The sequence below is a fragment of the Brassica rapa genome, chromosome A09 (genome assembly GCF_000309985.2).
Source record: "Brassica rapa cultivar Chiifu-401-42 chromosome A09, CAAS_Brap_v3.01, whole genome shotgun sequence".
Taxonomy (NCBI): domain Eukaryota; kingdom Viridiplantae; phylum Streptophyta; class Magnoliopsida; order Brassicales; family Brassicaceae; genus Brassica; species Brassica rapa.
The window spans coordinates 40,159,294-40,179,780 of record NC_024803.2 but is presented as its reverse complement, the minus strand read 5'-3'; the positions used below and the strand labels follow the sequence as shown (position 1 = coordinate 40,179,780).

At 32.1% G+C, this 20,487-nt stretch overlaps 3 protein-coding genes, 1 long non-coding RNA gene and 1 pseudogene across 5 annotated transcripts; 2 read left to right on the top strand and 3 right to left on the bottom strand.

The window, feature by feature from the left end:
- Positions 1 to 1,911: 1,911 nt before the first annotated feature.
- Positions 1,912 to 3,773, bottom strand: LOC103842559 (pentatricopeptide repeat-containing protein At2g21090). Its single transcript, XM_009119194.3, has one exon. It carries the CDS (start codon positions 3,718 to 3,720, stop codon positions 2,161 to 2,163), a length of 1,560 nt encoding a protein of 519 aa, XP_009117442.2. The 5' UTR covers positions 3,721 to 3,773; the 3' UTR covers positions 1,912 to 2,160.
- Positions 3,774 to 4,002: 229 nt separating this feature from the next.
- Positions 4,003 to 4,832, bottom strand: LOC103842558 (dirigent protein 23). Its single transcript, XM_009119192.2, has 2 exons — positions 4,451 to 4,832; positions 4,003 to 4,342 (listed from the first exon to the last, which is right to left on the bottom strand). Exons 1-2 carry the CDS (start codon positions 4,773 to 4,775, stop codon positions 4,101 to 4,103), a joined length of 567 nt encoding a protein of 188 aa, XP_009117440.1. The 5' UTR covers positions 4,776 to 4,832; the 3' UTR covers positions 4,003 to 4,100.
- Positions 4,833 to 5,622: 790 nt separating this feature from the next.
- On the bottom strand, positions 5,623 to 6,585 carry LOC103842557 (dirigent protein 4). Its single transcript, XM_009119191.3, has one exon. It carries the CDS (start codon positions 6,312 to 6,314, stop codon positions 5,730 to 5,732), a length of 585 nt encoding a protein of 194 aa, XP_009117439.1. The 5' UTR covers positions 6,315 to 6,585; the 3' UTR covers positions 5,623 to 5,729.
- A 4,892-nt stretch (positions 6,586 to 11,477) lies between these two features.
- On the top strand, positions 11,478 to 15,097 carry LOC103842556. Of its 2 annotated transcripts, XR_627994.3 has the most exons (7): positions 11,478 to 12,123; positions 12,250 to 12,396; positions 12,576 to 12,617; positions 12,788 to 13,165; positions 13,265 to 13,313; positions 13,412 to 13,505; positions 13,608 to 15,097. It is a non-coding gene; the product is annotated as an uncharacterized LOC103842556 (long non-coding RNA). The 2 variants fall into 2 exon arrangements; XR_627993.3 differs by having other exon boundaries at positions 11,479 to 12,123; positions 13,412 to 15,097.
- A 279-nt stretch (positions 15,098 to 15,376) lies between these two features.
- LOC103842770 lies at positions 15,377 to 17,573 on the top strand (annotated as a pseudogene).
- Positions 17,574 to 20,487: the final 2,914 nt, after the last annotated feature.

The window sequence follows — 20,487 nt, the reverse complement described above, 5'->3', positions numbered from 1 at the left end:
GAAGCTCTGGTCCAGCTTCGATCTGGACGGTTAGGGATTCTTTGCAGGATGGTTCTCAGCCGTCAGATTCAGATCTCTAAACTTGAATTTTGATTTAAAATCGTTTAAAGCTTATCCTCTTCTCCCGAAAAAATCTAACAGCGTGAAGGGCACTATTGGGAAAGACAAAATCATTATTATACAATTTATTACTTTCTAGTTCAGTCAACACTAAAGTTGACGGACGTAAGCAGATATTTTGATTAGTCCCACTTTTTTGGGAACGTAAACTGCGTGCCGTTTATTTTATTTTATATTTCACTTCTGGTACCAAATAATAGTATATTTACAGATTCTCTCCAAGAGTAATATTACTTTCAGTCAAAGCCTCAAAGAAGTAGTCAAGACTCAAAAGCGTAACGTTCACATGGTCCAATTGACATGACGATGGGACATGTCGATGCGTCTTAAATTATTTATTTTAAGGAAAAATATTGAATGAGCTTAGTTAATGTTTTGTTCATTTATTGTCTTTAGTAGTTGTTGTAGGTAATAAGTTTTATTTATGTGTATCCGTTAGTTGATATGATTCTATCTATTCTCTGTTCCGAACGCCATAGGGCCCATAGGCATAAAATGTGTAGTCGTCTAAAGGTCTAGCGAATTGAGAAAAAACTGGAGAATAATCAGAAGTTGATCGAAGTATTAGTTAATGTATTTAAATTTAAATTAGTTTGTGTATTAAAAGATTAATTTCGAGATCTTTAAACTATTCACACATTTTAATAAAACTCATTAAACTTGTATAATTTTTTATGATTATTTTTTTTCATAATTTTAACCCAATTAAAATCTATTTAGTACAATTAAATTTTTTGAAATTTGCAATTAGTTAATAAAACATGCATTGAAAATACAAAAAATATATTTTTTGAAACAAATTATTTCTTAAAATCTGTAACTTTATGAAAAACGGAGGGAGTATATTAGTTTATGTATTAAAATTAAAAGAAAAAGTAGTGTAGCCTAACAATTACTGTTTTTAGACGGTTCTACATGTACGACATCCTTGATGGACAGGTTCTCACCGCAACAGACAACCACAACGAACGACTCTGCTTACAGTATTCTGGAACCTCCGAAAGCTTCGCATTCTATAATCTGCAAAAAAATTGCATAATCTGGAATTCAAACCCCAGACCTGAGTGTAGAAGTCTTTAAATCTTAACCAATAGGTTAGGGTGTTTCCACGGCCTTATCTTTCAATGTTGCAGATTTGAGATTAAATAACTTTTTTTTACTATTGTTTTTATCTTAAATGGTGAAATACCACCTTAAATGCGACCCGTAAACCTAATCAAATATGTTTACTGTAAAAATAATGTTGCAAAAAATGTTAAGCAAATAGGAAATAGAATTAGAACCCACGGCAACTATGTTATCTTTTGGGCCTCATAAGATTATGTTGTTGCACTTATTGAAGAAAACAATGGAGCTCACAATTATTTTGCGGAAGTCCCAATCTATAATATAACTAAAGCATGGAATATGGATCAATAGAAGAATCAATTTGAGCCGAAAGATTAAATAAAAGCCCATTTGGAATCAAATTAAACTGAGTCAAGTTGGATTTATCCAAAACCAAAAGTAGTAATACACTTTTGCTTCTCTTCCGTTTTTCTTTTTAATGTGATGAAAAATGTAGTACCCATACCAAAAACCTAATATATATCTTGCGTTGAATGTGGGTGTAGTTATTTTTCTCTCATGGCAGTGACAACTTAGTCACCGGTTTAGACATAACCGGTTATTTGCTTTGTTTGGTTGCCTTTTGGTTTACCACATAAGTAAAATTTAGAAGAGACCCAAGATAAATATTTTGTCCACGTCTTTCACACCGACCATCTCCATTGTTCTGTAGTAACTTAGCCATTACAAATCAAACCAGAAATATTAATCTTTTCGTTTGAAAAATTGCCTCCAGTAAGGAAAAAAAAAGAAAGAAAGAATTCGACAGTTGTAGTTCGTTAGCTCTGCTACACTTACAAAACTTTTGAAGCTGCTAAAAAAAAATATCACCACAACACCTATAACTTCCCTCTGCTTTTGCAGGCTTTTAACAGTAGTGTACAATCCTCACGGGAAGAAAATTTACAGAAAATGCATCTTCTTGTCCGAGGATCATCTTCTTGAAGCTTCTTCTTTTTGCTCTGCGTCCAGTTTAATCAGCTCTTCCGCCACTTTTTTCTCCAGTTCCATATTTCCATGGATTCTGGATACTCCTAGGATTGCATTCCAGATGTGCTCGTCTGGTCTAAAAGGCATTTTCTCGATCCTGCTCATCAACTCTTCAAAACAACCGGCACGACCTAGGAGATCTATCAGACATGAGTAATGTTCTTGGTCGGGAACGATCCCGTAATCAGCAGTCAATGAATCAAAGCACCTTGCACCTTCCTCCACCAGACCTGAGTGACTGCAGGCACTCAGAATCACAGCCAGAGTCGTCCGGTTCGGGTGGACTCTGAGTTTGATCATGTCATCAAGCACTCGCAAGGCCTTGTGGCTAAGCCCATGCTGTGCCAATGAAGAAATCATCGTGTTCCACACAACACAGTCTTGCTTGTCGCCGCAAAGATTGAAAACCCGCTCGCCGGCTTCTAAGCTCCCTGATCTGGAGTAAATATCGATCAGAGAACTGATGACAATTGCATTGGGACCAACATTTGTACGGATCATGTAGCCATGTATTTGCTTGCCATGTCCAAGAGATGATGCAGAGGCACAGAGACAGCTGCTGAAAGTAAATTGCTCAGGTTTAACCCTCAAAGCAATCATTTCTCTAAACAGCTGCAGCGCTCGGTCCCCTGAGCCTTGTCTAACGTATCCAGAAATTAAAGCATCCCAAGAGACTGGATCTTTCTCTGGCAACTCAATGAACAGCTCGTTAGCTGCTTCCATATCACCTACTCTGGCGTATCCGGAGATGAGAGTAGTCCAAATATAATTATCCTTCACTGCCACCTCATCGAAACATCTTTTGGCGCTCTCCATCTCACCGCATTTCGCATAAGCATCCATGATAGAACAAGAAAGCACCACATTTGAGAGAAACCCAGCAACCATAACCTGCCCGTGAGCTTGCCGAGTGAGCTGGAGCTCTCTCGATTTCACACACGTTGTCAACAACCCCGCGAAGCTGAACTCGTTGCACTTGATCCCAGATCTCCTCAGCTCTCTATAAAACCACAAAGCTTCGTTTACATTCCCACTCCGAGCGTACCCAACGACCATCGAGTTCCATGAGACAACATCCCTCTCGGGCATACTATCGAACACCTCTCGTGCACGAACCAACATCCCTGACTTGACAAGCCCAGAGACCATATTGTTCCACGAATACAAGTTCCTGGTGAGCATTCTATCGAACACTTTACACGCGTCAATTGGTTTGCCGCATTTCATATACATTCCGATCAAATGATTAGACAAAAGCGTGTTGGGTCTCTTGAATCCAGTGATCTTCAAGTGACGATGAATCCATTTCCCTTGCTTCAAGGACCTCGTTTCTCCACAGCGCTGGAGCAGCGACGCGAGGACTTCGAATGGTAAGCGAATCCCTTGCTCTGTCAGGGACTCGAGACGAGACACTGCTTGAGAGAGCTCTTCTTTGGCGGCGTGTCTGCTGAGAAACGATCGAGCGAAACGGATTGGCCGTTTCCTAGGGTCACTGATGGGCATTGGAGGGAGAAACCACCATGGGAGGAGACCTGAGTACTTGTATGTCCACCTTATTTCTTGATCCCGGCGAATACAAGTCTGAAGGGTTTAACGGCGGCGAGATTCGCCGGTACGAAATCATATGACACTTGTTCCGCCGCCGTCTGGGATGGGTTAGTAAACCGGATCTGGTTTTGGATCATGAGACCTCTCTCTATTCACTTTTGGGCTTCAATAAAGCCCATGGGCCTCCTTTTGTATCATTTATCTTCTACTTTGACTTTATAAAGGTATACTATTACATTAATGGAAAAGTACATATTTTATTTATCTCAAGTGATACATGTTACATATAGTATAGGTATCGCGCAGTATTATATAGGTGAAACAAAAACTTTTTTCTAATGAACAATGGTAACGTTATAGCCAACGATGGCATCACCGGTCTTGGGGTCGAACCAATGGGTCTGAGCAATGGCGTAGCCACGAGCCATCCTGAACATTCCAGTGCCGCCCACGATTGGCATTTCTCGAACTGGGTTCATCGCAGAATTCTTCCCGATCATGCTTATGGTGCTATCCTTGTACGGACCGTCCTCGAAACAGAAGCTCATCGCCATTAGCAGTCCTAACTCTTCTTTACCTGTCCAATTAAAGATAAAATCCCATTAAAATTGGTTCATTTTAAACCGGTTATTCCCAACCGGTCCGGTTTATCATATGAAAGAGAAACAATATATATGCATGTTACATGAAGAACCGTAAAGGCCTTGGGCCCTGCCCACGAGCTTGGATTTGGGATCGGCGGTCTCGGTGAGAGCATCGTCGACCATGAACACAGAGCCGAACAGCGTTGGAGATTTGTCAGAGTCGGCGGCCTGAGCTACCTTAACGGCGGTGGGATTCTTGCCGCTCAAAGTGTCGTGGAAATAGAACTGAAGGTTGGTTACCTTGTCCTTACCAGATTCCTCCAGCTGATTAGCCCAGCTGTACAATCTGGAACCTTGAGCAGCCAGTGGTATTATCGTTACCAACAGAAACAACAATCTTGATACTTCTGCTTTTGCCATCTTCATAGTTGTTCCCTTTTTCTTCTGATGTTTTAACTTGTGCAAGTAAATTGAGTTCCAAATGCGATGGAAACAAGACTTTTTATAGGGCACAATTTATATTTCACTACGCATTACTGATAACGGTCCAAGTTGGTTCAACCAAACCAATGAAGAAAATGATGTGACAAAGTCAACAATGTGGTGGCGTAATGGTTCACCTAAAAGTATAGTAGTTGTTTGAATTAAATAATGATCTCTAATATATTAATCGATAAGCATTACAACATTTTTTTTTGTAGCCACATGTTATCACTACAATGATTCTTAGAATCTTTAGAGAAATATGTTGGTCCATCTAAATATATATTAAGCTTTTTATTAAACTAACCATAAATACAATATTAATGTGCTTTATTATTTCCTTAAAATAAAATTACAGAATTGTCTAATGTGGCTAAAGTATATATGACAATTAATGATTTTGAATAATAAAAATTTGATAAAAATAAGTGTATCATATATTATATTTTTTTAATTTTAAACTATTAAAATAAATTAAACAACCATATATTAACCATATAATAAAAATTTAAAATTTTCTTTATATGTTATATTTTGAATTTTAAAAAACGAATATAAATTACTAAAACTGTTAAAAGTCTCAGATTCAAATTTTGTGATCAATGGTTTATAAATTTTGTTATGATATAATACAAATGATTAAAAATCATATAAGTCGAAAGTCTTATTTAATAAGTATTAAGATTAAAAGATATATATATATATATATATATATATATATATATATATATATATATAATTATTAATTTATCGAGGATTAATTTATAAATGTTCTTATGTACTTTCTGAAAAAAGCCACTTTTTTTTTGTTGGTTTGTTAATATTCTATTAAATAAAGTGAAAGCATCCAACATTTTTATGGAACCGAATTATTTGTATTACATGCATTTTCATTCGTTAATAATGATAGAGAGTGACATTGTACTCGACAACGGCATCACCGTTGATTAAGTTAACCGAGTATGTATTAAGTTGAGCAACTCCTGTAGCCATCCTAAATCTTCCTCGACCACCCACAACCGCAAGTTCCCTCTCCTTCTCCGTTATCGTATTCCTAGAAAACACGGTGAAGGAGCTGCCGTTAAACAGACCGGAGGTGAAGCCGAAGTCGACGTACATGGTCAACGTGGGGACATGTTTTCCGGAAGAGACGTACATCCCTCTGACGTTCCCGATCTTCTCGGACTTGGGATCAGGTCCGAGGGTGAGAGGGTCGTCGATGGCGAGAAGAGAGCCGAACGGTGTGGGAGAAGAGCTGTTCTCTGCGGTGAGATGGGGTTTGGCGATGAGGACCGCTGATGGGTCTCGTCCGGAGAGAGTGTCGTGAAAGAAGAAGTGGAGATTGGTGACGACCTGTTGTTTTGGTGAGAATGGAAGAGTTTCTGAGTAATACTCAGAGAGGGCGAAGGATATGAGTAGATGAAGAGTAAACAATACTAGTATGATTCCTGTTTTCTTCCCCATCTCTTGTATTCTATACATTCTATTTGCTTAGAATGTAATCTAAATATATATATAAGAAGCAACAAAAATCTGAAAGTTGGGAATCAAATCCATTTTTAATTTGTTACCATACATGAAGGCTGGCTATGCAGAGTTTGGCCATTACAGATGCCTACTATATGGGTAGGGTTGGTTGAGAAGGGTTGTTGAATGTGTGAATATATTACAAAACCAATATTGTTTTAACTTTAAAAATGAATTTACACCCAAGAATTTTAAAAGAAAATGACAAAATGTATTAATTTTTCTCTGACTTTTACTTTAGTGTTTTGAATGTCAATAATTTTACAAAATCAATACTATTAAAAGAAGAGGAGTTTTAATAAATCTACTTAAAAAAGTTGTTGGGATCCTTTTTTTTAATTATTTTTTGGTCTTCCCATATATATTATAACAGCATGTGACATTTTCCTTTTATTATATTTCCATTATCCCCTAAAGTCGGCATACATATAACAATAACATAAATTATTTCAGAGAATACACGTATAACATAAACATCTAAGACACCACAATTATATCAATTATTTATTTAAACCTACATTCTCTTTCAATCATGTCGCCTATCTATACATCTAATATACAATATTTTGTTATACGTATAAATGTATTTAACTTACAGCATAACTTGCCATTGTTTTATATCTTCTAACCTTGCCATAGTGGAGTATTACTATAGATTTCTAATAATAAAACATTTGTCTCAAAAAGATTAATATTATTTTAAGATATTTTTACCATGTTCGTTTTATTATATCCTACCCGCACTTATATACGAGTAAACGGATCCATCGGTTCGGCTACAAGTCTGATTTGGATATGAAAATATTGTACAAGACTGAAATAATAATAATATAACAGCTTTTAAATATTATAGATTTATAATAATAGTTATAAATTTATTTAATATTAGCTTTGATCAACCAAATAAAAACTTACAATAACACGGAAAAAAAAAATACTAAGGCTACCATCTCTTTCGCAAAAAAAAAGAAGAAGAAAAACTACCATCTCAACCAACCAATAAGCTTATATGTTAAGCTCTCACTGTCTCATAGCTGGACGAGGAGAAGGGCTGTTCAATATGGTAAAACCGAACCGTACCGAACCGAACCGAACCGAAATAGATAATATGGTTTGGTTTTGGTATATACCATATAAACCGAATGGATATAATTTTATAAAAACCGTAGGATTTGGATATGGTTTGGTATATAACCGATTAAACCGAATAAACCGAACAAAACCGATTAAAAGTAGAAACACGTAAATATGTATCTATTTTATAACAATACATGAAAATCTATTTGTTACATAAGTTAAATTTGTGTTAATAACCATTACTATAATTTTATAGTAATAAAGAGCCTTAATTTGTAAAATACTTGAACTATAATTAAATAACAATACATCGCAATTCAGACATCTTATTTTTTAAGTCTTCTTTTAATCTTTTTGCTTTATTTTAGTCTTCATTAAATTAATATGAAGATTATAAATTTGATGGACAATAATTAATGGAAAATTTTTACAACTTTTTTCTTATCTGTAAACAAACAGAGTTTCGTGTTCAATTGAAAAATCATGATTTTAATGAACAATAAATAGGGAAGAGTGAAAAAACTTTTCTTTCATATTTCTGTTTTATTTCATATTTTTATTTTCAAAATTTCAAGCTTTGATTTTAGTTATAGATTTGATTATTTTATTTAATGGTAGAAGCATTTTTACTTTTTTGTTCATTTATTTGAACATGTCATATCCTTACTAATAAAAGGGACCTTTTGAGGCTCCATAGAGCGTCCACATCAGCAAAAAAAACTTCTCCCGAAAGATGACACGTGGCATAAAATATAGTTTTACATTTTAATATTACTAATTTTCGAAAATTATAAATAATATGTAAACATACAGCATAAAAAAAAATGGAAAAACTACATTAAACATATGTAAGATTATCATTTTTCACTTGAAAAAAAGACGGCTTATCTCCATAATGTAACATTACCGTTTTATAAAAAACAAAAAACATTATACATAATTTGGAAAATAATAAATATATGTAAACATACAACATAAAAAAATGCAAATACTACATTAAACATATGTACGATTACCATTTTACATTTTTATTTTAAAAAAATAATATGTAAACATACAACATAAAAAATGAAAAAAACTACATTAAACATATGTAAGATTATCATTTTTCACTAAAAAAAGACGACTTATCTCCATAATGTAACATTACTATTTTGTAAAAAAAAACATTATTTATAATTTTGAAAATAATAAATAATATGTAAACATACAACATAAAAAATAAAAATACTACATTAAACATATGTAAGATTACCATTTTACACTAGAAAAATAGAAAAAACGGCTTATCTCCATAATGTAACATTACCATTTTATAAAAAAATAAAAAAAACATAAATATAACTATTTGACTATTTGTCCAAGTTCTTCTATTAAATATTACCGTTTTACATTAAAAATAGAAAAATACATTAAGACTTAAATATAAAATATAGATATTAACTAAATATAAAGTATAAGAAAGAGAAATACTCAATATATAGAAAAATAAATAATAATTAAACATTATAAATATATTAATATACGAATTATATATACAATAATAAGTAAATGCACAATTTAAAAAAAATGGAAAGAGTACATTAAATATTAAACATCTATCTTAAAATGTAAAATATAGATATTAAGTAAATAGAAAGTATAAGAAACAGAAATACACAACTTAAAAACAATGGAAAAAGTATATTAAGATTTAAACATCTATCTTAAAATGTAAAATATAGATATTATGCAAATAGAAAGTATAAGAAAAGGAAATACACAATTTGAAAAAATGGAAAAATTACATTAGTATTTAAACATATATCTTAAAATGTAAATCTATCCAAAATTATAAAATTTTTAGTAAATAGAAAGTATAAGAAATAGAAATACACAATATAAAGAAAAATAAATATTAAGTAAATATATAATATAAGTAAATCCCCAATTTAAAAAATGGAACATTAAATTAAGATTTCAAAATATATCTTAAAATTTAAAATATATATATTACGTAAATAGAAAGTATAACAAATGGAAATATACAATTTAAAAAAATGGAAAACATACATTAAAATTTAAACATCTATCTTAAAATATAAAATAGAGACATTAAGTAAATAACAAGTACAAGAAATGGAAATACATATACAGGAAAATAAATAATAAGTAAATAATGTAAATATATAATATATGAATTATATATATAATAATAAGTAAATACACAATTTTTTTTTTAAAATGGAAAAAGTTCATGAAGCACTAAACATCTATCTTAAAATGTAAAATATATAATATAAGTAAATACACAATTTAAAAAAATGGAAAATGTACATTAAGATTTAAATATCTATTTTAAAATATAAAATATAGATATTATGTAAATAAAAATATAAGAAATGGAAATAAACATTTTAAAAAATAGAAAAAGTACATTAAAATTTAAACATCTATCTTAAAATGTACATCTATCTTAAAATGGTAGTAAACTACATAAAAATGGAAATACCACATTAAACAAAAAAAAAATGTATAGTTTTACATCAAGAAAGTCCCTATAAAACTCATTATTCCATCAACATCAACCTCACACTATCAAGGAAAACTTCAAAGCACTCGAGCAAAAAAATGGTTCCACCATCAACTCTTGCCGTCCCAAAAACCTTTAATGACCTTAAAGGAGATTTTTTATAACAACGAACTTTTTGTTTGATGGATTCATTGTTGGGAAACCCGCAACTTCCAAAAGCAAACTTATTCATGGTAATTAAATTGCTTTTCATAGACTCAAAGGTATTCTTACAAATTTAAATTAATCTAATCCATAATTTTATTGTTAATATTCATACTAACTCTTTCATGATCAAACCATTACTGTTAATAATCATTCAAGCGTTTATCCCGAAACACTTCCTTTCTCGACGAATCAGGTATTGGTTCATGTTAGTTTAGTATTGTTTTTGGTTTATTAACCGGTTTAGGATGGTCCTATTGTAAATATAATTTAAGTTGGTTTAGCATATATTATGCTTAAAATAACTTAAATTAAATAATAGTAATATTATGCTTAAAATACAATTTTAGAGAGTTTTCAAATATAGTTTACAGAACATTATAGGTGATGAATTTAATTTATTAAATTTGTTTATTACTTAAAACTAATTTTTTTAAAACATACTGAGTTATAGATATCAATGATGGATTGGTGAGTATAACATGAAGACAAAAATATAAATATTTGATTACAAGATAAGAAATTCAGCTTTTATTCGGTTACTCAATATATAATATCTTAAATTATTTTAAAAAAAATAGAAATAATTTATATATATATATATAAATCTTCCAAACTTAAACTATTATATTATATATGAATAATGTTTTTAAATAAAAATAATTTCCGATTTAAAAATAAAATAAAAACAACAAATGGTATTTTCAAATAATGGATGTAATTTACATTATACTATCATTTAATAAGTATTAGATACATTTTGATATATCATTATTTTCTATTACCAGAAAATAATTAATTGTTAAACATCAATATCATCTAGGTTAAGTATACGAACAACACAAATTCAAACATCACAAAAAAATATTTACATAAACATTATAATACAATGATTTAATCAGAAAATACAATTCAAAAACACGATATTCAAAAGAATAGTTATATACTTAATATTTAAAAATCAAAGATATTTTTGCTAAAATTGTACTTACATGGCTAAGGAGATCGAGCATCTTTTTACAGATCGATCGATTGTTGAGCATGTGGTCGATCCGAAAATACTCTGCAGTTTGATTAAATATCTAAAACATTTATTCCAACACTCAACATATAGTTTTGCTAAATATGATAACTGGATAGCCAATAAAATTCCAAAAAATATTTAAATAGTAAAAAATATGTTAACTTAATGTGTTAAAATTTAAACATAAATTTTAATTATGACATGCATATTAATATTTATATAAACATATATCATAACCTAAATATAAATAATTTAACAACTTAAATTAAAAATAAAAATAAAAATCCCGGGCGTAGCCCGGGTTAATCCCTAGTCACAATACTAAAAGCCAAATATGGTGCAAGGAGAAGCATGCCACATCCATTAAAATAATCCACCAATCAGATGTTTTCTTTTTGACATGTCATTGTTTCTTCTGTCAAAATGAAAACCAGTGGGTTCGTGTGGGCTGAATCTATTTGTAGTAGCCCAAATTGACACACTATAGAACTCGAACATACTTCGTCTTCTCCGTTTCAGCTTCATGAAATTTCAGTTATCGACCCATCTCTTAACAATTAATTGTATTCATTACTATCGACTTTATGAGTTCGTTTCGCTTTGCTTTGTTTCTCCATCTGTATAAAACCTCCGGCTATACTTTAATCCACCCAGAAACACTAACCTCCATTGAAGAAGCTGGAGCTATGGCAATGAAACCCAACGGAAAGTCTCCCCTCTCCACCAGAAACTCTGGCTTTGTATTACTGCAGATCGGTGCCGGAATGGTCGTCTACTGGATCACAAGATGAGACCTTCAAATATTTGGAGCCAGAGCTCGATGGTGACAACGGAGATGCCATGGAAATAACGGGATAATGAAAGTCTTCTTTCATTTCTTCTCCTGAAACATTTTCAAAGAAGAAACAACTCTAAAAGCGTAGTTTTTGGAATTTCAGATCCTTAAGGTAATTGATTTGTCAGCCAAATGGATTTCATAGCTTCCAATGAATAGTTGTCCTAAACACAAATTTATGGATGTCAATTGTGAAGAGGCTCTTTTTATTCAGTTTGCTTACTTACTTCTCTAACAGGTTGAGCGAAGCTCACTGGACATCCTACTGTGTTCTCAGTGCACCACTGCTTAGTTGAAGTCAAAGTTTTCCCCTAACATTTTTCCTCTATTCTTATAGTGACTGCTATCAACATGGGATTGAGTAACTCTTTTCAAATATTCGATGGTTAGTCTCTGCTGATTTTTCCACTACATAGTCTCATATTAAATATTACGTTTGCTATTCTAATTGTGTACTTCAGACATTAGCTTCGTATAGATCTTAGCATCCTAATACCTACTAAGAGTTGTGAAGCTTCTTCTACATCTACACTAATGCATGTGATTGTTTATCGTCGTTTGTAGATTATGGCTCTTTCAAGTGATTTCCCTGGAGTGTATACAGAAGTAAGATTATTACGTCTTCTTCCTTAAAATACTTAAATCTAGCCCTGTTTTTTTTTTACTTTTGTTGTGAAAGTACTGATATATGTTATTCATAGCAGTAGAATATGATCAGTCCATCATATAACTTTGATTCATAGAGATTATAAGTGGTATGCTTTTCAATTTTGCAGGCTATTATAATAAGAGGCCTATAAAGAATATAAAAGTACAGAACTTATTGTTGTATGTCTTTGGGATGGCTTTTAGTGTTGTTGCTATAGTGATCCAGATTTCGATGCCATCGCAAATAAGTTAAGACAAAACTCATCTTCTTATTTCTGTACGTATTCAGTAACCAATTCCCTCAAGCTTCATGTAAAATAATTCAAGAAACTGCCACTTATTTATAGTGTTGGTATCAGAGAGCTCATTATTATTGGGTTGCTGCATTATTATCCCCCTATGTCGCATCTGCTCAGGTATTAAAGGGGTCGGTTTATCATTTTCAGGAGATCCTTCCATGGCTACTCATTGATCACAGTTCTGATGATTCTTAACCACACTTTCAGGTAAAAGCTGCTTTTAAGGCCAAATTCTTCTCTTAACTCTTTATCTCAGTTTATGTGTTCCTAACACATTAAAACATTACTCCCATGTTTGTTTCTCAGTGGCATTGTCGTGTCAGTGGTGATGAAATATGCAGAGAATACTGTAAAGGTAATTAACTGGTAAATGCATGTTCATTCGCCAGCATATTCCCTTAAGTAGTAGTCACTTTTGTATATGGGGTTTAACCTCTGTCAATTTGTATGTAGGTTTATTAGACTTCAGTGGCACTGCTTCTCACTGCAGTTGTCTCTGTATACTTATTCAATTTTCATGTTTCATTAGCCTTTCTCCTGGGCTCAAGTAAGTTAACCGCATTTGCCTCTGTCAATACAATCAATCTAACATTTTCACATAAAATCGCATAACATACGAACTGATGTTTACTGTGTTCGCACTTAGCAGGAGATTGATATGGTCTATTGGAATCTGTTAAGATGAATGTATATATAGTTACATACACCTTTTTTTGTTCAACTATTGATATATAAACCAAAACAGAGGAGTTTGCACATGAGACAGAGAGAGAGAATCTCTAACCTTATTGGCCGAAACATATTCTACGGACTATATCATCAAAGGTCTGCACTACTACCAGTTAATTTTGATGGTTGAGAACACCAGTTTTGAGTTTACATAAGTTCACGGCCTTTAAAATGTCTGTTCCAAATATCTTGAAGAATGAATCAACTTCACTTTCATAATTTTATATTTGTCAATTACTTTTCAAAGTAAATAAATCAATCATATTTTTGTACAGCACAATTTAAGCGTGTGATTTTGGGCAGCGATCCTGAATCTCTCATTGTTGAATATACCAACTCATTCTTTGTATTTGCGGCTTAAGATTTTGACTATATAATAATTGGGCGGAAAAGCAATTTGAAAGCGTGAACGGAATGACGTTTTCTCTAGAACAGGAGTCATGGGTAAACATGATTTTCAGTCTGTGATCAATTACTATACATAAATAGAAAATGCCATTTTCTGTTCTAAAATGTTTTTTAATTAGCCCTTTTCCTAAACATATATTTATAAGCTCTAAAATGAACTATAGTCTAGAGTAATATTATACTCATTCTGTTTCAATTACTTGGTGTTTTAAGATTTTTGTTTTATTTAATAATAAAGATGTTCTCTTTATTCAAAATATTATATTTTTTATTGGTTGAATTAATTTTTAATAATATTTTTATACAATCAAAATAAATTTCATCTTTAAACGAAAAAGTCTCTGACATATCAATTTTAAAATGAATCTACCGGTATGAATTTTGAATGGGTTGAGTCTTAAATGGAGTGCGTTCAGATTTATTGATTTTTCCATTTTAACATTCCTACATGGATGGATGTAAAGAAAATTGCCAATAGATTATTTTGATCTGGCATTAGAGCATTTCTAACTTCACTCCATTTTTTTCCAGCAAAATTAAGTAAAACTAATTATGGATTAAAACACTTTCTAACCTTACTTTATTTGTTACTCCAAAATAAAGTTAACTCCATAGATAAAGTAATCTACTTTTGTTTGTTCATTATTTTATTATGGAGTAAAAAATAGAGTAGGATTATAATATTTTAACTCCATACTCATTTTTACTACATTTTAAAAAGAAAAAAAAAGAAATTTACATTAAAGATACTCTTAGAAGTTCGACGACTCATATAAATCTAACACATATATATAACGCACATACATACTTTTAAAAAAAAGGTAAAGCCAATATATATATATATATATGCATGTTATATTATTAAGGGTTTCAGACATCAGTAAATTAATAAATTTAGCAATTAATAATATGAGTTTGTTATAGTATATATTGTATTCAGTCTATAAAATATATATTTACATTCAGATATAAATTATGAAGTAATCGAAATTCAATTAAAATATAGGAAAATAACCCGGGCGTAGCCCGGGAATGTCTCTAGTCACAATACTAAAAACCAGATATGGAGAGATTATAGCCTGTCCACGTCACTTATTAAATTTCTCCAATCACAACATTTGATTAAAACACGTCAGATGGGCTTGCGTTTAATATGAACTTGACACCGTCCATGGCCGAGATTGCTTCTTTGGTGTTAGTTCTTTATGGGCTTTATGCTACACTCTTATTGGACTCTTTTATGTTATTAAGTTTTGTAAAATTCAACATGTTAGAGAGACGATCCTCTTAGCCGAAGGCGATATCGAAAATTAGGGTTAATAGTCTTCTTCGATCTCTGGCCATCCAAAGCAACAATGGAGTTTCAAGAGAGACGAAACGTCGTGAATCTCTGTGTCAAGCTTCGATCGTCTCACCTTCTATGGAAACCAGGACGGTTACGGTACTCGGTTGTTTCAATAATTCAGATTAACTTCCCAATTAACTCCATCTTCCCACTCATTCCACGATTTCTGATTCACTGCATCTCCCTTTCTTCCAGCCGGTGAATCTGCAACTAATTATAGGTGAATTTGTATCCATATATTCATCTTTCTCTTCTCATTAGAGTTTGAATCCCCAGAGCCTTTTGAATTCTCAGGTGGATGGCGGTGTAGGAATGAGAGCCGATTGCATACGGATCAGGTGTCTGTCTCAACGGAGAGCCATGTCTCGGTTGTTTACCTCAAAGTGACGACAAAAGCTATGGCGAGAAGCCATGTGAGAGACTGTGATTCGAGGACGGTCAGAAATTTCTTGGAGGATGATCGGCATGGAGTTGGGCGTGAAGGACCATCAATTCCGGTAACTTCGTTACCATTTGTTATAGCTTATTGATAGGTTAGGTTTAGTGTGTATTATATAAAGTTTGACCTGAATCGATTGATGAATCAGAATGCTAATTGTGAGTTGAATTTAGTCTCATTGCAGGATCGATCATTGTATAAAAATTTATTTGTCTCTCATTTTGTCTTTATAACTGCAAAAAAGGGTGATTTTGTTCATCACTGGATATGAAGGTCTTTATATACATTACATGTTTAAGGAAAGGAAAAAAAATTCGGGAGGAGAAAGGAATCAGTTTGAAGCATAAGCTCAACCCGAGTTTGAGCTTCCAAGCTTATGGTAAAGTACTAGACATTAAAGCCCTTGAGATTCAAGCAATTATTGATTTTGATTCTTTGTCACACATTGTTATTGTGAAACTGTTTACAGGAATTTTCAGAGAAGAGTAAAGATTTAGAAGAAACTATGTTTTTGTTCAGGACCATTGGTGAAACAACAAGGAGTATGACCTTATGAGCTAGAGAGAAGGCTACACGAGCTCATGGTGACAAGACAAAAATATGAGATAAAAGAGATGCAGACTGCATTGGAAGAGGCTAAGATAAGGCTTCATGTGACAGAGGCTGAAGCTTCTTGGTGGAAAGTCACCGCATATATAGTCTCTGAACATATCGTCTTCTATAGTGGAACTGTTATTGTTTAACGGGTTACAGCAGGTTTCAGATAGGATTTAGAAGAAAGTAGGTTCAGACATATGTATTCAGGGCCATTGGAGGAACAAGGAGTGTGTCCTCATGAGCTGGAGAGAAAGCAATACGAGGACGAGGAGCAATATCAAAGCTGTGTGTGAGATCGAACGGACGAGGAGCAATATCAAAGCTGCTGAGATGCGTTTGGTCACTGCTATGAAGATGAAGGAAGCTGCTAGAGCGGCTGAAGCAGTTGCAATAGCTGAAATCAAAGATGTCACCAGGAGAAGAAGAACAAGAAAGATGTTGCAGGAGGAGATTCTTGAGAAGATAGAAGAAATGGCTCAAGAGATTAAAAGCAACAGGAGGACGATTGAGGAAGGTCTGGAGAGAGTGAACTCTGCAAAAATGAAAGCAGAAGAAGAAGACACACAATGGCAGTGGTCAGACGTAGGAGGAGATCATCATCATCTTACAAGGGCAAGTACAAGAACATGAGAGAGACAGTTCTGATGGATGAAAACGGTCTGGATATGATGATGAATGGAGACGGGACAGCGTCTTCAGTTACTGTCTTGAAACCAGCAATGTCTATTGGGCAGATACTGAGCAGGAAGCTACTTCTTGCGGATGAGTCAGCGATCATGATGAACGGGAGAGTGTCCTTGGGTCAGATTCTTTGAAAGACTAATGTGGAAGAAAGAAATGGTGAAGGGAAGGAAAAATATAAGAGGGTCAATGGGAAGAGGAAAAAGTTCGGATTGGCTAAATTATTTGTGATGTTGAACAAAGAGTGCAAGAAGAACAAGAAAAAGAAGGTAGCTTTGAATTTAAACTAATGAAGCGAGTGACTGACTTTTTGAAAATGGTTAAATCTCTTATCTTAGGAACTGTTATGTGTTTGTGTGTGTTAAGGAAATAGCTATTGGTTTATGATAGTAAAATGTAGTGTCATTTGTTTTTAAGAGTGTTCTATATTATAATGAGAGAAATAAGATTACAAATCTAAAACTTACATAGTCATACAGTTCGAGAAAATATATTCAAAAGAAGGGAAGCTTCTAAACATAAAAGAGCAGCATAAGTTTATGAGAAGTGAGGAGATAGACCGGCATGTCTCCACGGCCGCCGTTCGACACAGATGTCTGTGGTGGGAGATAAAACTCGCAATCAAAAATTTAATTAAATAAAAAATAAGGTTTAGGAACACATAACAGTAATAGTCTTGACGTTGATTGTATTTGTGGTGTATGAAGTTGTGAAAACGGACCACATAACAGTTAGAACATATTAGTTTATTTTTCTTTTGGAAATTGGAAGTATATGCAAATCGCTTTTTTTTCCTGCTTTTCTGACTATCAAATGGAAAATGAATAGAAATGCAACCTTAATCACACCTCGCCTAGGTTTAACACTCAAAATATTGATTATTTATAATATGTATATATTTTTGAATTTAGTTTTAGTTTTTTTAACATATTTTATTTTAAAATTAGTGATTTAAATATTGCAATTGCAAAAATGAATATATGATTTGCAGTAACAGGAAATAATTTGTTTAAAAACATAATGAAAATATAGTATTAGTTATTAATATTTAAATAAAATACATGACTGAATATTTTCTGTTATTATATTTGAAGACTAAATAAACAATATATATATATATCAAATAACCAATTACGTGTTGTAAGATAAAATTTACACATTAATTTTAGATTTTTTTTAAACATTGGTTTTTTAATGTATAAATTATTTATTTTTAGAGAATGTTACTGTATTTTTTCCTGATTTATTAGACTATCATTTATTTTAAATATAAGTTATTTTATACATATAAATCATGTTAAAATAATTTTTTACTGTAACTTTAGATTAATCAATGTTTATTCACAAAAACGTGCATATTATTTTTCGCAATCAGAACATAGTAGACGGAACTAGCGAACTTAGACATTACTCTATATTTTGCTAATAAAGCCTTATAAATAAACACTTGACGGAAGAAAAAACATTACTCTCTCTCTCTCTTTAGGAAATGTTTTGCAGGAATGAACTTAGATTTGGACGAATAGTTTTGGTTTGATGGTTCCTTTTTAAAAAGTGGGTTGTTTTGTGGATGGAATCTGTTAGAACTACTAAATTATAGGTTTTCATTTTGATTTACTTATTTTGGTATTTCTTTTGTTCTGTTTTGTTTTTAGGGGAAGTTCACTACTGAACATCTTTAAATAAACCAACAACAAAACAAATACTTTTACGGAAAAGTTAGCAGTCACTTTTTTGCTTCTTATATTGTTTGTGTTCCATTTATGTTTTAAGTCTATCCGTCTTCTCCTTTGACCACCAGCCCGAGCCATTCTGATTCTGCTGAGACCAAAAATAAGAATCAATTAGCATTGAGTTTAAGATTTTGAAGTTAAAGGTACAAAACTTAAAGCAGAGAACCTCACTCTACTTCTTCCATTGTTATCACTATATCGCTCTCTTCTTTTTATCAAACTTGCATGAATTGAGGAACATGAAAGCTGTCTATAAACTATAAACATGTTTGGGATAAAGTAAGATTATATAAGGAAGATGAAGTTTCTTTCATGATCAAAATTTGAGTATCGTTTTACTACGAATCTATTTAACTTTATATTCTTTAATAGTATAGATCAAAAAATTACTACAAATAGAAACATATGCAATTTTCTTAAAAAAATATCCATATAAATACCCTATTAGACAAGAGTATGCTGCACTAAAATAATGTAAAACTCATTGATTGTTTGGTCAATAAGATATTGCTAAGCAAATACATACATAACAAAACCAAAAACAAATTGCTCCAACAATATATCCGACTACTCAAAAACGTTACATGCAATTTACAAGTCCATACAAGACCTGAAGACCACATTAACTAAAGTAATAGCCCAGTGTCTCTGATCTCCCTATAAAATACAGCCGACATACGTTCGAAAATATTACATGTGTAACAACTTGAAGTCACCACCTCTTTCAACTATTCCATACAGAAACAATCAACACGACATGAAACTAGACAATACCTAAAAACAATGCTTTTACAATTCTGTTCAAATGGAAAGGACACGTAATCCAAATTCCGCGCGTAGCGCGGACCAACCCTAGTATTTTTAATAAATGACTATGTTGACAATATGACTCTAAAATTCATATAATATGATCTCAAACTAAATAATTATGTTTTTTGGTATAAAACCGAATAAACCGAAAACCGACGGTATATAAACCGAACCGAACCGAGGTAAATATGGATTTAGAATGGTAGTTATATTTTACTAACCGAAATACCGAACCGAAACCGAACCGAAACCGAACCGATATCCGGATTGAACACCCCTAAGAAAAACTTTTAGAAACATAAAACCAAGGATGAATTATATCGGAGAAATTCCCAATGATAACTATTTTAATTTTTTGTCATAAAAATAACATTTCATAAAGAAAATGACCAAAATATATTTTATTAAAGATTAATAACTTAACTTTTTTAAGTTAACAATGTGGTTTTGGGGATAAAGTTTCAAATTTAAAAAAATAAATATTAAAATTTTCAAAATATTCAAAATAAAAGAAGGTTACTTTAGTCATTTTCTTTTTTGGTGCTATTTTTGTGACAAAAACTTTAAAATGACAATTTGAGAGATTTGCCCATTATATTCCATAACATTACAAAAAAGTTAAAACAAAAATGACCCCAGTGAGTAATGAGACACAGAGAAGAAAGAGATATCAACACCCAACAACAAATTCTTAGAGATGAGCTCAGCCGCTGAATATCTGTCTTTGATCGAAGTCCAAACAAAACCTTTATTTATGGTCTCTCCTAACTGTTTTTGTCTTCAGTCT